Consider the following 13,698-nt stretch of genomic DNA (forward strand, 5'->3'; position numbering starts at 1 on the left):
TAAATAGGTACCACTCTGGCGGGAAGGTAAACGGCTTTTTCATGCGCTGCATTGGTTTCGGTGTTTTGTTGCGCATGTCCCAGAAAACTGTCTGCGGACAAACGCTGGGTCCCTCGGCCTGTAAAGTGAGATTTGCACCGCAACCCCAGAGTCGTCTGCAACTGGACTGAACTGTCAGGAGACCTTTGCCTTTAAATAAGGCTCCCTAGAAGACACACTAAAGAAGCCACCCAGTGCAACACATTTGCCACAGCTACCAGATGGTGACAATAGACCCAAGTGTTCCATTCGGCCTACCCTCCATAGCAGCCCTGGGGGCTTTGGCCCCCACAATAAAATATTTGAGGGGGCTGAGTCCCCCAAAGTTTATGAGAATTCCATTCGAATGGTGTGCATGCACTGTGTCATGTGACTGATTCTGCAGGGCTTACACGGGCCCCCACAATATTTTTTCATTCAAGTTGGCACCCCTGCTACCCCCTGATTATCAACAAGTTTATTCACTTGAAGAATGAAGGATAACAAACAATTTCCAGTGCAGGGTCTGGTTCCACAACTGCTGCTTGTTTTGCATTTTCTTCACACATCAAAAGGTACCAGCATCACATTTTGTAGCTCAGCTTTATGGATCCTGGCCCCTGAAATGGATCCTGGAAGCACACAGAGTACAGTCCAAGACCTGGCCTTGTTTAAAATACCAGGGGTCTCCTGCACACAGTCCTTATTTCCGGGAATGGTTTGGGGCACTGTGAGGAGAGCAGCTTAGGGGTCTGCTGGTAGCTTCAGAAACTGTTGATGAATATGGTTAACTTTCATTCATGGCCCAGTCAGATGTAGCCCTGAGCCCAATGTATCTGATCCAAACAAAATCCAAACAAATCCCTCACTTCTCACCTCTTTGTCAGTCACCTTCCAATAGTAAAAGGCTCCCATGGCCCCAAAGAGTAGGAGGATGGCTCCGCCAATAAGCACCATGGCTCCAATCCTGAGCAGCCGCCTTGTACTGGAGGGTTTTGCCATCATAGCTGAGTATGCCTGCAGCAGGGTGGGAAGCAAAGTGACTTGAATCAGAGAGGCAGAGGCCATTTGGAGGACGAACGCCTGATCTGCAGTGAAGCCACAGAGGTTCACATGGGGCACACAAAGTCTTTGCTCAGAAACTGAGTGAGGAACAATTCCATTCAACCCTCTTAAAAATTACAACAAAAGTACCAAGCAGTCAAGGAAGGGGGTATTTTGAATTTGGGGTGTGCACATGCATGTCTACACAAGACTGAGAGAAAAGAAAGAGGGCAGAGGCTCACATCCAGGAGGATAGGGAGAGGTCAAAGGCTTGTCCACACTGGAGCAAAATGTGGATTTGTGCCTGCCTGCCTGCCTGCCTGTCCATTAGTGGGGGAGGGGTTTGGGTTCAATTATGGCCATTTCAGACTTCCTAAGGTTGAACAACTCCTCATTTAGAGGGGGAAAGTCCAGGACAACATTGAGATGTGGAGGAAATCATGCGGACACCCCTACATTAATGGGGAGACAGGCAGGTGCAAACCTACCTATTGTCCAGATTTCCACCTACCAGCCCTCCTGTAAGGGAAATGCTCCACTTCCAAACATCTTAATATAAGAAATGAGATACTTGTGTACCCCCCCCCAAGTAAACCCCAAACACTTGCCAGGATGGCAACTTCTCGTGTGCACTGGCCTTTCTGCTTCCAAGTAGAGATGACAAGTCAATACAGTGGTACCTCGGGCTACAAATGCTTCAGGTTACAGACGCTTCAGGTTGCAGACTCCGCTAACCCAGAAATAGTACCTCGGGTTAAGAACTTTGCTTCAGGATGAGACAGAAATCGCACGGTGGCGTAGCGGCCGTTACCACTTTACCATTAGCTAAAGTGGTACCTCAGGTTAAGAACAGTTTCAGGTTAAGAACGGACCTCCAGAACAAATTACCCGAGGTACCACTGTATGCCAAGGGAAAAGAGGCACTGGCGTGTTCTGGCGTTTGCCACGATGGGCTGACATTCAAGTACCATGTATTTCATGCCTCAAATATCTGATTCAAATCCCACCTCAGCTGTGAATTTACGACATGGCCTTGGGCCAGACCCTCCATTCTTTCTAGGCAATCTGTTGTGCAGTACAATCTTGAGCATATTAATCTGGAAGTAGCAGCTTCACAAAGGGGCAACTGTGTGCTGGGGGAGGGTGTGGGGGGGGGCGGGGAGAGAGACAAGCAGCACCTTCTGTTACAATATTTGAAGAAGTACCAAATCCTGTCCCTGGCAGCCATTTTTCCTGGTAGCCTGTTTCCTTCCTAAAGAGCTACTGACTAAAGAGCTATATGTCTATGCTCAGGTATGCAGGGAAATGGGCTCCTTCCCTGGCACAGACCCTTCCTGGCTGTTGAGGTGGTTCTGTGGAATGTTGGCTGCCTGAATGTCACAGGCACCTGGCACAGATTGTTTGTAACATGTCAGCTTGGACTTCTGTGATGCTCTCTTGTGGGACTGCCACGGAAGATGGCTCTGGATGCAACACTGGGTGAAGAAGCAGCATGTAAAGCAGGGGGTCATTGGCAGACCATGGAGTGGAGCTTCACCCCACTGCTGTGGGAACATCTATCCTTCCAGAGTTGTACTGGCTGCCAACTCACTATGGGTCTCAGTTCAAGGTTTTGCCAATGCCCTGATGCACTTTGCACAGTGACACTTTGCAAAATGAGGCCTCTGGAAGGCAATTAAAGATCCATCTTTTTCATGTGGGCATTTCATGGAGGACTTAGGTTAGATTTGGCTCCTTTTAGTCCTTTGCTGAACTGCTTGATTGCATGGGTTTTCTAAATGTGCTTTTGTGTGCTGCTCTGAGATGCTTCTGGATAAGGGATAGTATAAAAATAATAGAGAAATGATTCACAATGATCAAGAAAACTAAGTTCTGAATAGATCCCTTGCTAGATCAGACCCTGTTCCAGGTTTTCCAGCACCTTGACCCAAATCAGCTTTTCCAATGTGTTCTTTTCTTTTCTGCTAGTGGCTGCTGGTTCCCCACACCCCTGTGCTTTGATCCTGACGTCCAGCTGAAGGTCAATGGGGCCATGGGGGTAGGGGGAGAGAGCTGAATCCCACAGGGTGGAATGTAGGCGCAACACCAACATTTGGGAGGTGTGCGTGTGGGTCCTGGGAATGCTGTGAATTAGTGAATCACCCTTCTGTCTGGATCTTGTATTTTGATGCTGGTGGGCCTCTGGGCACAGACCCAAGTTAACTAGCTTGCTATAGTATTTGGAGCAGAGGTCCTAGCTGTGTCAGAGAGGTTCCAACTAAAACCAGACTTTCTTCCGCCTGGCCAGTTGCCCAATCAGCCAACTGCAAAGCCATAAAAAGATGTGTGAGTCGGATATTTTTTCTGATTTGCATTGGTCTTTTTTTGGGGGGGGGGGAGTGGGAACCTGCCCTCTGCATATGCTCACTTTGAGGCGCTCTGCACATGCTGGGGGTGGGGGACAGGCCAAAAGTACCTTAGCGGAGGCACTTTGCACAAGAACTGCAGAGCACACGCGCCTCTCTCCAAGATGTCTCAAGCCACACGCGTGAGGGGGGTGCCTGGAATGGAGTGCCAAAATGGAGGGGGGGCGTAGAAAGAGGAAGAAGTGAATAGGGTTCCTGAGTGAGTGATCCTCCTTCCCTTTTCCCCAAGAAGCAGAAGAAGGGACCCCCTGTCTGTTTTTGCCATTGTGTGAGTCTTCTGAGGAAAGATGCCCAGCTCCTTTGCTTTCTCTTTTCTGGGAAAGAAAGTCTCGTCCCGACCCCTGCATTATTTGTGAGTTCGCAGCAAATCCCCCAGATCCCTCCGAAATCGTTAGACAGAGCTCCATCTGTAAGGTAGAAGTAGGACTTTTTTGCAAAACAAAAAAGTTTCCGCCACCAAAGGGGGGGGGCAGAAAAGTGGGAAAAGGGGAGCGGGGGGGCAGCTCGGGGTGCTGCGAGCCGTACTCACGGGGGGCATCGGGGCGGGCTCCCCGTCCTCCGGCTCGGCCAGTGCGATGGGCACCTTCTCCAGCCTCTCGGCCATCCTTTCCGTGGAACGTCGGCTGCCAGCTCCGGCTCGGGCGTCTCTGCCTGCGGCTCCTGCGGGAGCCTCGACAGCACCGACGCGCAGGGAGGCGGCGCATCGGGCAAGGCGGGCGCGCGGCGGAGGAGCCGGAGGGTGGGGGGCGTTTCCAGAGGGTAGAAAAGGTGCGCTTGGGGTGTTTTTGGTTTCTAAACTCAACTTTAAAAAAACCAAAAACCTCTCCAGCCTGTTGAATCCAGCTGTGCCACACGCACATGCCTGGTCTCGTAAGCAAGAGCTGTGAAAGTTTCCGAAAAAGAATAACGTGCGGCATTGTTCCAAAACTGTGTCGAGGGAGGTACGGTAGGGAGCTCCGCTGCAATTCCCATAAAAAAAAAAGCAGGAGGAGGGCGGGGGGTTATCAAAACACCCGGAGCCTTGCTCTTTAATTGGCCAGGAGAAAGGAACTCTGTCTATGCTCAGAAGCACTCTTCTATATTTGGCAGATTTTTAGATAAGTTGCATAATACTGTGCAGAATGCGAAAAAGCTCTTCTAAATAGGTGCAGTTGAAGATGGAGAGGTGGAGGCCATGATATTCTGGCTTGGGGGACTTTGTCAAAATAGTAAAATGTGGGTTGAACAGGGTAACTGGTAGGTGGAATTGTTACTCGTTGACTGACAGAACCCAAAGCGTGTTCATTAATGGTTCCTCGTCATCCTGGAAAAAAGTGACAAGTGACAGGGTTCTTTTTGTCCTGGGCCCATTGTTGTTTAACATCTTTATAAATGATTTGGATGAAGGAATTGAGGGGATGCTCATCAAATGTGCAGATGACACCAAACTGTGAGGGGTAGCTATTTCCATAGAAGACAGAATCAGAATTCAAAATGACCGTAACAGTTTGGAGAACTGGGCCCAAACTAACAGAATGAATTTCAGTAAGGACAAATGTAAGGTTCTGCACTTAGGCAGGAAGAACCAGATGCACAAATATAGGATGGGGGACACCTGGCTTACTAGCAGTACGTGTGAAAAGGATCTAGGGGTCTTGGTGGACCACAAGCTTAACATGAGTCAACAGTGTGATGCAGCAGCAAAAAAAAAAAAAAAAAAAAAAAAAAACAACAACAAAAAACCCTAATGCTATTCTATTCATTGGGGGATCCACAAAGCCATTGGGGCTTTCCACCAGAGCAAAGCAGGGACCTCTCCCACAATAGTCTCCCCCATCACTTCTGCTCTGCTAACAGAGACTTTCAGAGAGGGAACTCCTTGCAACCCTCTCTGCTTCCCCAGCCCTCTCCATCAGGGTTGGGACTGTGCTCTCAGGTGAGGTTGCCTCTGTTGCAAGGCAGGGAATTCTTCTGGAGTCAGGAAAATGGCAGAGCATGTGTGTGCGTGTGAAGTAATTCTTCCAAGCCCCAGAAGACAAAGAGAGAGGTGATATTTTAATAGGAGTAGAGACAGTTTCAACACTGCACCTCAGGTAAGGAAGTTGCCTCGTGTGGCTTTGAAATGTTCCCATGGATTGTCATTTAATATTTTGATGTCTTAGTCTGAATTTTAACTGTTGACATGTTGTAGACTGTTTATGGCTTTTTGTATCATGTAATATTTTTCAACACCTATGAAAAGACACATAAATAAAAATGATGGTAACATTCATAGCTTTTTTGCTGCTCTGTAAGCATGCATTTTTCTCTTCTGGGGTGAGCAAGAGCTTTCAAGAGGATCAGTGCAGCTCTGGAATCCCCACCACACCTTCCTTCCAAAGCCCAGAGCATTTTTGCAATCTTTTAAAACTATATATATAGAGAGAGAGAGAAATTGTGAACATACTGGTGCCTTTAGAGAATTCTGGGCCTGTAGAACGTGTGGTGTCAGTGTAGTATAAAAAAAGGTAAAGGATCCCTGACAGTTAAGTCCAGTCGTGAACGACTCTGGGGTTGCGGTGCTCATCTTGCTTTACTGGCTGAGGGAGCCAACATTTATCCGCAGTTTTTCTGGGTCATGTGGCCAGCAAGACTAAGTTAAGGTTACCAGATTTTTTTCAATGAATCTGGGGACACTTTAATTAAGTATATAAATAAATACTAAATGTTTGGGACGTTGATGCTGCAGCAATGGCGGTGGCAAAAGGGCGGCTACTGCCTTGACCTCAACCGCCACATTTTCCCTTCCTCCGAGGCTTCTATCTCCTTTCTCCATGAGTCTGGGCAGCCACTGAGTTGTTGGTTCTTCAGTGGTGGTGGTGGGGAAGTGGTACGCAGTAGGTCAGGCATGGAAGGTGGAGAAGGAGGGCCGAGAGCAGTGGCTCGGGCAGCGCAATGCCTCCCTTCCCATCGGAGCAGCTCCAGTCCCATTCCTACTTGCGTGCAAGCAGGAGGGGGCGGGGATCCCTCAGCTGGGAAGGGAGGCTTCACACTGCCTTTCAGAGCAGCTTCATCCCAACTCCTACTTGTGTCCTAGGCTCAGTGGTTTAGACCACAGCGCCACCCGCATTCCAGCAGTGTAGTATAGCTGCACTCATAACTAGATGAAGGATGTAAATCCTGGATCTCTCCACAGGCATCCACCAAGGAACCCTGCTTTGATCTAACAAAAAGAGTACATTTCTAGAATTTGTAGAATCTGAGAAATGAGGCAATGTGCACTGGCACTATTCTTCTCTCTCTCTCTCTCTCTCTCTCTCTCTCTCTCTCTCTCTCTCTCTCCCTCCCCCACCATAAATTCTTTACTTTACTGCCCCCCTCAGTGGAAAAATAAATTCCTGCAGACACCTATGCCTCTCTCTTCACCTTTAAAGCTTTTAGCACTTCAGAAGTTGGTCTAATAAAATATTTCATCTTATCTATTATGCATCTCTTGTAAAAATTAAATGAAAGATTAATATTGCAAAAGATACCTGGTTCCTTTCTGCCCAGGGCTGCCACAAGTTCTCCTTTCCTTTGCTGTTATTATTAAAGAGACTCCATCTTGAAATACCCTAGGAGTATGATTTCCACTTTTAAAAACATGTATTCTGGATTGGGGGGGCATAGTTTTTCAGCCATTAGGGCATGTTGAATTTTTCAACTATCAAATTCCAAAAATGAGATGTGCAAAAAAGTTATAACTTGACTTGGGAATTCAAAGTATTTTTGTTCAATTAATATAATTTAGTTTTGGTTGGTAAATAGCTACATAAAAAACCTGACTTTTTTATTTTTTAAAAAATATTTTTATTGCATTTTCAATTTTATCATAATCACAGTTTCAATACATAATTCAATAAATCCAAGCATTGCTCTAACAGAGCATCGACCCCCCCGCCTCTTTTTTTGACTTCCATACATCATTACTTTATTCTTAGCATTTCTATAACCACTTTTTTTACCTTCTCTCTTATTTTTGTATTTCTCCACATTAAATGTAAATCAGTTCCTTATATTCTCATTACAAAACATTTCAACTCAAACCTACAAATGTTTTCAGATGTTTACAATGTACTTTCATATATAATATAAATTTACTCCAGTCCTTTTGAAACAGTTCATTGTGCTGATTCCAGAAGCCTTCGCAGTAAAAAAGAAAAATATGGGAAGTGATTGGGTGACATATAAAGACCTGTTATCGGAAGTAGATAACAAATTAAAGTTAACGCCATTTGAAGAATTGAGAGGAAAATTAACTTATTGGTTGCAGTACCACAAAAAAACCTGACTTGTAAACATTTTTGTGGAATTTCTAATAATTTTAAACTTGCCATATTATTTTTTTGTGAAAAAAATGATGTAAAATTGCATTAAAATAATTAGAAATGATTGCCAAGTACAGTGGTACCTCAGGTTAATAACTTAATTTGTTCCAGAGGTCCTTTCTTAACCTGAAACTGTTCTTAACCTGAAGCACCACTTTAGCTAATGGGGCCTCCTGCTGCTCCTGCAGCACAATTTCTGTTCTCATCCTGAAGCAAAGTTCTTAACCCGAGGTACTATTTCTGGGTTAACGGAGTCTGTACCTGAAGCGTCTGTAACCCAAGGTACCACTGTAATTGCAGTTATATTATATACTAATACTATTTTTATATTTATATATTATACGTATTTTATATTAAATTGCATATTGCAAACACACACACACACACACACACACACGAGGAACTTGCTTTCACTGAAGGCCAGAGAGAGAAGACTACTTCTGTTGGACCACATCAGATTAGCTTGCCAGACCTGCCTGAGTGTAACAGAAAAGTAAAAAGGCAGAAGCATCAAGAAGACAACTTCCGGGTTGGCGCCATCGCCAAATGGCGGACTCCCTCCGAGCTCCGGAGGGAGCCTGCTCGGCAGGGGCTGGGTCCCGCCGCGCCGGCGACGCGGGGACCCTCAAAAACCATGGGCGCAGATGCCCATGGACCTGGTGACTCGGCGGGCACCATTTGCGCCCCGACCCGCGAAGGAGCCTTTTTAAAAGCTTCGGAGAGGGGGATGGGGGGTGGTGTGGTGCTATGAGTCCTCCGCTTCCCCTGCCGAGCGAAGCCGCATGCCATTTGGCGGAGAGCGCTGACTTCTTCCATTGAAAATTTGGACTAAAAACAACAACCCGTGAGTAATTGGGAAATTGGACTTAAAAGGAAATTTTTTTAAAAAAATTCGGAACGAGCGGGGGAGGTGCAAAAAGGAAGTCCGTCTCCCCCCTGTTGTAGAGGATTTAAAGCAAGGATCTGACAACAAAGATCGAGAGAAGGGTCTGTTTTTTATTGATAAAAGTTATTAATTTCACGATGGAAAATTACAAGATAGTGCTGGAGGAGAAAAGTGGATCGTGTGAGTTAAAGTGCAACCCCCCCCCCGGGAACCGGGAGTGATCCGGGATAGAGCCTGGTGAGGAGATATAAAGATTTTGACAGCTGTCAAAGTAGCTGTCAAAGTTAGAGAACAAAAAAAGAACTTTGTTACGATGACTTTGCCGGTTAGATTCATTACAATTTGGATATAAATTGTTGAAAACAAGGGATAACAACTTAGTCTGACTTTTGGGTGTGATCTGGAAGGAAACAAAGTTACCATAATCCCTCTAGAGGGGGCTTTGGGACACTACAAGAATCGCTGTAAGTGGGAAAATACTCATGGATTTGAACAGGACTTTTTATCTCCTGGGAAAGCTGCAAAAATGAAACACTATTTTGTCTACAGAGGTCTCTACACTAAAGGAGACAATAGATATATCTATTGAAGAACGGAAGGGACTGGACGCAAGTTTTTGTTCCTGAATAAATAAAGCCTCTGTAGTGGAACTAGAAGTTTTTGGAACTAGAATGTTTTTGCAGCGGAACAGGAAAAGAAACCTGAGGAAAGTGAGGAAAGAGAACAACAAGAATTGGATAAAGCTGGAACTGGAAGCATTTGGGACATTCAGATTTAAAAAGGACTAAGAAACAAAATTTGAGTTTTACTCTTAAATATAGAGATCTGGATGAAAGAAAAAATGGACCTTCTTGAGATAGAGCTTTTCCAAGACCGGGTGTTTGAAACTAAAGACTACAAAAAAGACGGCAAAGTGGAGCTGAGCGAGATTTGTTTTTTTATATAATAATATTTATTGAGTTTTACAGAAAAAAAGGTTCACAAAAACAAAACAAAAATGAAAATACATATACACACATAAAAAAGCAAAAGCAAAACCAAAACTTAAAAAGAAAATTTAAGAAAAGAAAAATCCCTTTTTCAAATATCATAACATTCATTAACTTATTTTCCTGACTTCCTCACATCTCCCTTTTTTGTATCCCATTTAAAAATTTAGACAGCAAATTCATATCTTCTTAATTTTACCCTTAGTTAATTATCCTCACGAATTTTAACTTCTAATCATATTGCTAGTACCCCTTCATTTCATTCCAACCTCATACGCATTCAAAAATTTTACAATGTTTCTGTAAATACATCCTAAATTTCTTCCAGTCTTCCTCCACCGACTCTTCTCCCTGATCCCGGATTCTGCCAGTCATTTCCGCCATTTCCATATATTCCATCAATTGCATCTGCCAATCTTCCAGCGTGGGTATATCTTGTGTCTTCCAATGTTTGGCGATGAGAATTCTTGCTGCTGCTGTTGCGTACATAAAAAAGGTTCTATCCTTCTTTAACACCAGTTGGCCGACTATGCCCAGGAGAAAAGCCTCCGGTTTCTTAGGGAAAGTGTACTTAAGTACCTTTTTTAGTTCATTATATATCATCTCCCAGAAAGCCTTAATCCTTGGGCACGTCCACCAAAGGTGAAAGAATGTACCTTCAGTTTCTTTACATTTCCAACATTTGTTATCGGGCAAATGATAAATTTTTGCAAGCTTGACCCGGGGTCATGTACCACCTATACATTATTTTCATAATATTCTCTCTTAAGGCATTACATGCCGTAAATTTAATCCCGGTGGTCCATAACTTCTCCCAGTCAGCAAACATAATATTATATCCTATATCTTGTGCCCATTTTATCATTGCTGATTTTACCGTTTCTTCCTCCGTGTTCCACTTCAACAGCAAGTTGTACATTTTTGACAATACCTTAACATTGGGTTCTAACAACTCTGTCTCTAACTTTGATTTTTCCACCTGGAAGCCCACTTTCTTGTCCTGATTATATGCTTCTCTTATTTGAAAGTAATGTAACCAGTCTCGCACCTTATCTTTAAGTTTCTCATAACTCTGCAGTTTCAATTTACCACCTTCCTCTTCCAAAATTTCCCATTTTGTCTCCATATTAATTCTTTTCAGCGCTTTGGCCTCCATGGGTGAGAGCCACCTTGGGGTTTTCCTTTCCAAAAGATCTTTATACCTCGACCATACATTAAACAATGCTTTTCTGACAATATGGTTTTTAAAAGACTTATGTACCTTAACCTTGCCATACCACAGATATGCATGCCATCCAAATGCATTATCATAACCTTCAAGATCTAAAACGGCAGTGTTTTCAAGAAGTAGCCATTCCTTCAACCAGCAAAAAGCTGCTGATTCATAATATAATTTCAAGTCTGGCAGGGCAAATCCCCCTCTATCTTTAGAATCTGTAAGTATCTTAAACTTTATTCTGGGCTTTTTGCCCTGCCAGACAAATCTTGATATATCTCTTTGCTACCTCTTAAAACAGTCCATTTTATCAATAATTTGTAACGATTGAAACAAAAACAGCAATCTCGGCAATACATTCATCTTAATAACAGAAATTCGGCCTAGCAAGGAAAGCTTCAAATTTGTCCATATTTCCAAATCCTTTTTCACCTCTGACCAGCATTTTTCATAGTTATCCTTAAATAGATTCACGTTCTTAGAGGTCATGTTTACCCCTAGGTATCTGACTTTCTTTACCAGTGTTAAATCTGTCTCCTTCTGAAACCTTTCTCTTTCAAACGGAGTCAGATTTTTCCCCAAAACCTTAGTTTTTGTCTTATTTAATTTGAATCCCGCCACATGACCAAAATCCTGGATAATTTCTAAGGCCCTCTTAGTACTAGCTATTGGCTCTTGTAATGTCAAAACAAGGTCATCTGTATATGCTTTAAGTTTATAATGTTTAACTCCGACCTGAATGCCCTGTATCAAACGGTCCCTTCTTATCATGTTAAGTAAGACTTCCAGGACTGAAATAAAAAGTAATGTGGAAATTGGGCAGCCTTGTCGTGTCCCTTTCTCAATTCTAAACTCTTCTGACACCACATTATTCACTATCAGCTTTGCCTTTTGTTCAGAGTAAATCGCACCTATACCATTCTCGAAGTTTTGTCCTACCCCCATCCCCTGAAGGTTTTTTTCCATAAAATTCCAAGAAATATTATCAAAGGCTTTCTCTGCATCCACGAATATCAAAACCGCTTCTGTATTAATTTCCACCTGTAACTTTTCTAAGATATTAATTATATTCCTCATATTATCAGATAGGTGTCTACCAGGGAGAAAGCCAGCCTGGTCCTTGTGTATCGTTTCAGCTAAAACGTTTTTCAATCTTTTAGCCAAAATATCTGCAAAAATTTTGTAATCCACGTGTAAAAGAGATATGGGACGGTAGTTCTTAAGTTGCGTCTTCTCAGTCTCATCTTTTGGTATAAGTGTGATGAATGCTTCTTGCCACGACTCTGGCGCCTTTTCCCCCTCCATAATTTCATTGCAAACCTCCTTTAATGGTTGAATCAAATAGTCTTTCAAAGTTCTATAATATCTAGAGGTTAGCCCATCAGGTCCTGGAGACTTGCCTGGTTTCAAACTCTGAATGGCACCTTCAATCTCTTGTTCTGTTATTTTGTAGTTCAAAAGCAGTTTATTTTCTTGAGAGATTTTTCCCAGTCCATTAACTTTCAAAAATTTGTCAATTTCAATTTCATTCTGTGGCCCCTGTGTGTAAAGTTGTTTAAAGTATCTTTGAAAACAGTTTCTGATCTCCTGTGGATTCTGGATACTCTTTCCATCAACTTCAAGGTTAGTGACAGTGTTTAATTTTTGCCTCTTCTTCAGTTGCCATGCTAGCAACTTTCCACATTTATTCGCTGATTCAAAAGTCTTTTGTCTCATCTGTTTAATTTTCCATTCTATCTCTTGGTTTATCATTTTCATATATTGTACTTGGTACAACTTAATTTCTCTTAGAATCTCTTGTGACTTCGGTTTGGATCTAAGTTTCTTCTCTCCTTCTCTTATTTTCCCCAGAATCTTTTCTTTTTTCTCCTCTTGGGTTCTCTTTTTGATTGCATTTTGCTGAATCAGAAAACCTCTCATTACGGCTTTGCTAGCGTCCCAGATTACTCTTTTTTCCACAGAAGTCTTCAGATTTATCTCAAAATAGTCTTTCACAATTTTTTGGGCATTCTTTGTAATTTCCTGGTCTCTAAACAAAGTGTCGTTCATTCTCCATCTAAAGGAGCCAACCGATGTTACTTTCATTTCCATTTTCACAGGGTTATGGTCGGAGCAAGTTTTTGGGCAAATTTCCACCCTTCGAATCTTAGGAGCCAAACTTCTAGTAATCCAGATTTGGTCAATTCTTGTCCAAGTTTTTTGGGCTTCAGAAAAGAAAGTTCCCTCTCTGCTTAGGGGGTTCTTAGTTCTCCATGTGTCAATCAAATCCATATTGTCTGTCAATTCGAAAAAAGTTTTCAGTAGTCTTCCATCTTTAGTTACCACTTGTCTTTCTGATTTATCCATGTTTGTCGAAACCACTCCATTCATATCTCCAAGCATAATGATGTTGCGGTCCATAAAGTCCAACAGTGTCTCATGCAGTTTCTTGAAAAATTCTGATTTCCCCTCATTTGGGGCATATATCCCTACGATCAAAAAGTTCTCTCCTTGAAATTGTATCTCAATTGCAATGATTCTTCCTTGGTCATCTTTGAAAACAAATTTAGGTTGTAAGCTTTCTTTCACATAAATCACAACTCCTCTCTTTTTAACTTTGTCCGATGAGATGAATTCTTGACCTAATCTTTTATTAATTAATATTTTTCTATGCAATCTGGTCACATGAGTTTCTTGCAAGCAAATCAAGTCCAATTTATCCTTTTTTAGCAAATGAAAAATCCTCTTCCTCTTATCAGGGGAGTTCAGCCCTCTAATGTTCCAGCTTAGTACCTGCAGAGACATTGTGTAGTTATTCTGTTCCTCCAACTGCTCC

The 13,698-nt window shown here is 42.9% G+C and overlaps 1 protein-coding gene across 1 annotated transcript in view; it reads right to left on the reverse strand.

Annotated features, from left to right (window-relative positions):
* Window positions 1–4,167, reverse strand: part of CNMD (chondromodulin) — a 29,289-nt gene extending 25,122 nt beyond the window's left edge. The window contains exons 1-2 of the mRNA XM_083748669.1: window positions 3,997–4,167; window positions 895–1,035 (exon numbers count right to left, since the gene is read on the reverse strand). Coding sequence (XP_083604795.1) covers window positions 895–1,035; window positions 3,997–4,071 — 216 coding nt within the window. The 5' untranslated portion in view covers window positions 4,072–4,167. The remainder of the gene's footprint in view (window positions 1–894; window positions 1,036–3,996) is intronic.
* Between the last annotated feature and the right edge of the window lie 9,531 nt (window positions 4,168–13,698).

The sequence above is a fragment of the Podarcis gaigeae genome (assembly GCF_964106915.1).
Source record: "Podarcis gaigeae genome assembly, chromosome: 7".
NCBI classification, from domain to species: Eukaryota; Metazoa; Chordata; class Lepidosauria; order Squamata; family Lacertidae; genus Podarcis; species Podarcis gaigeae.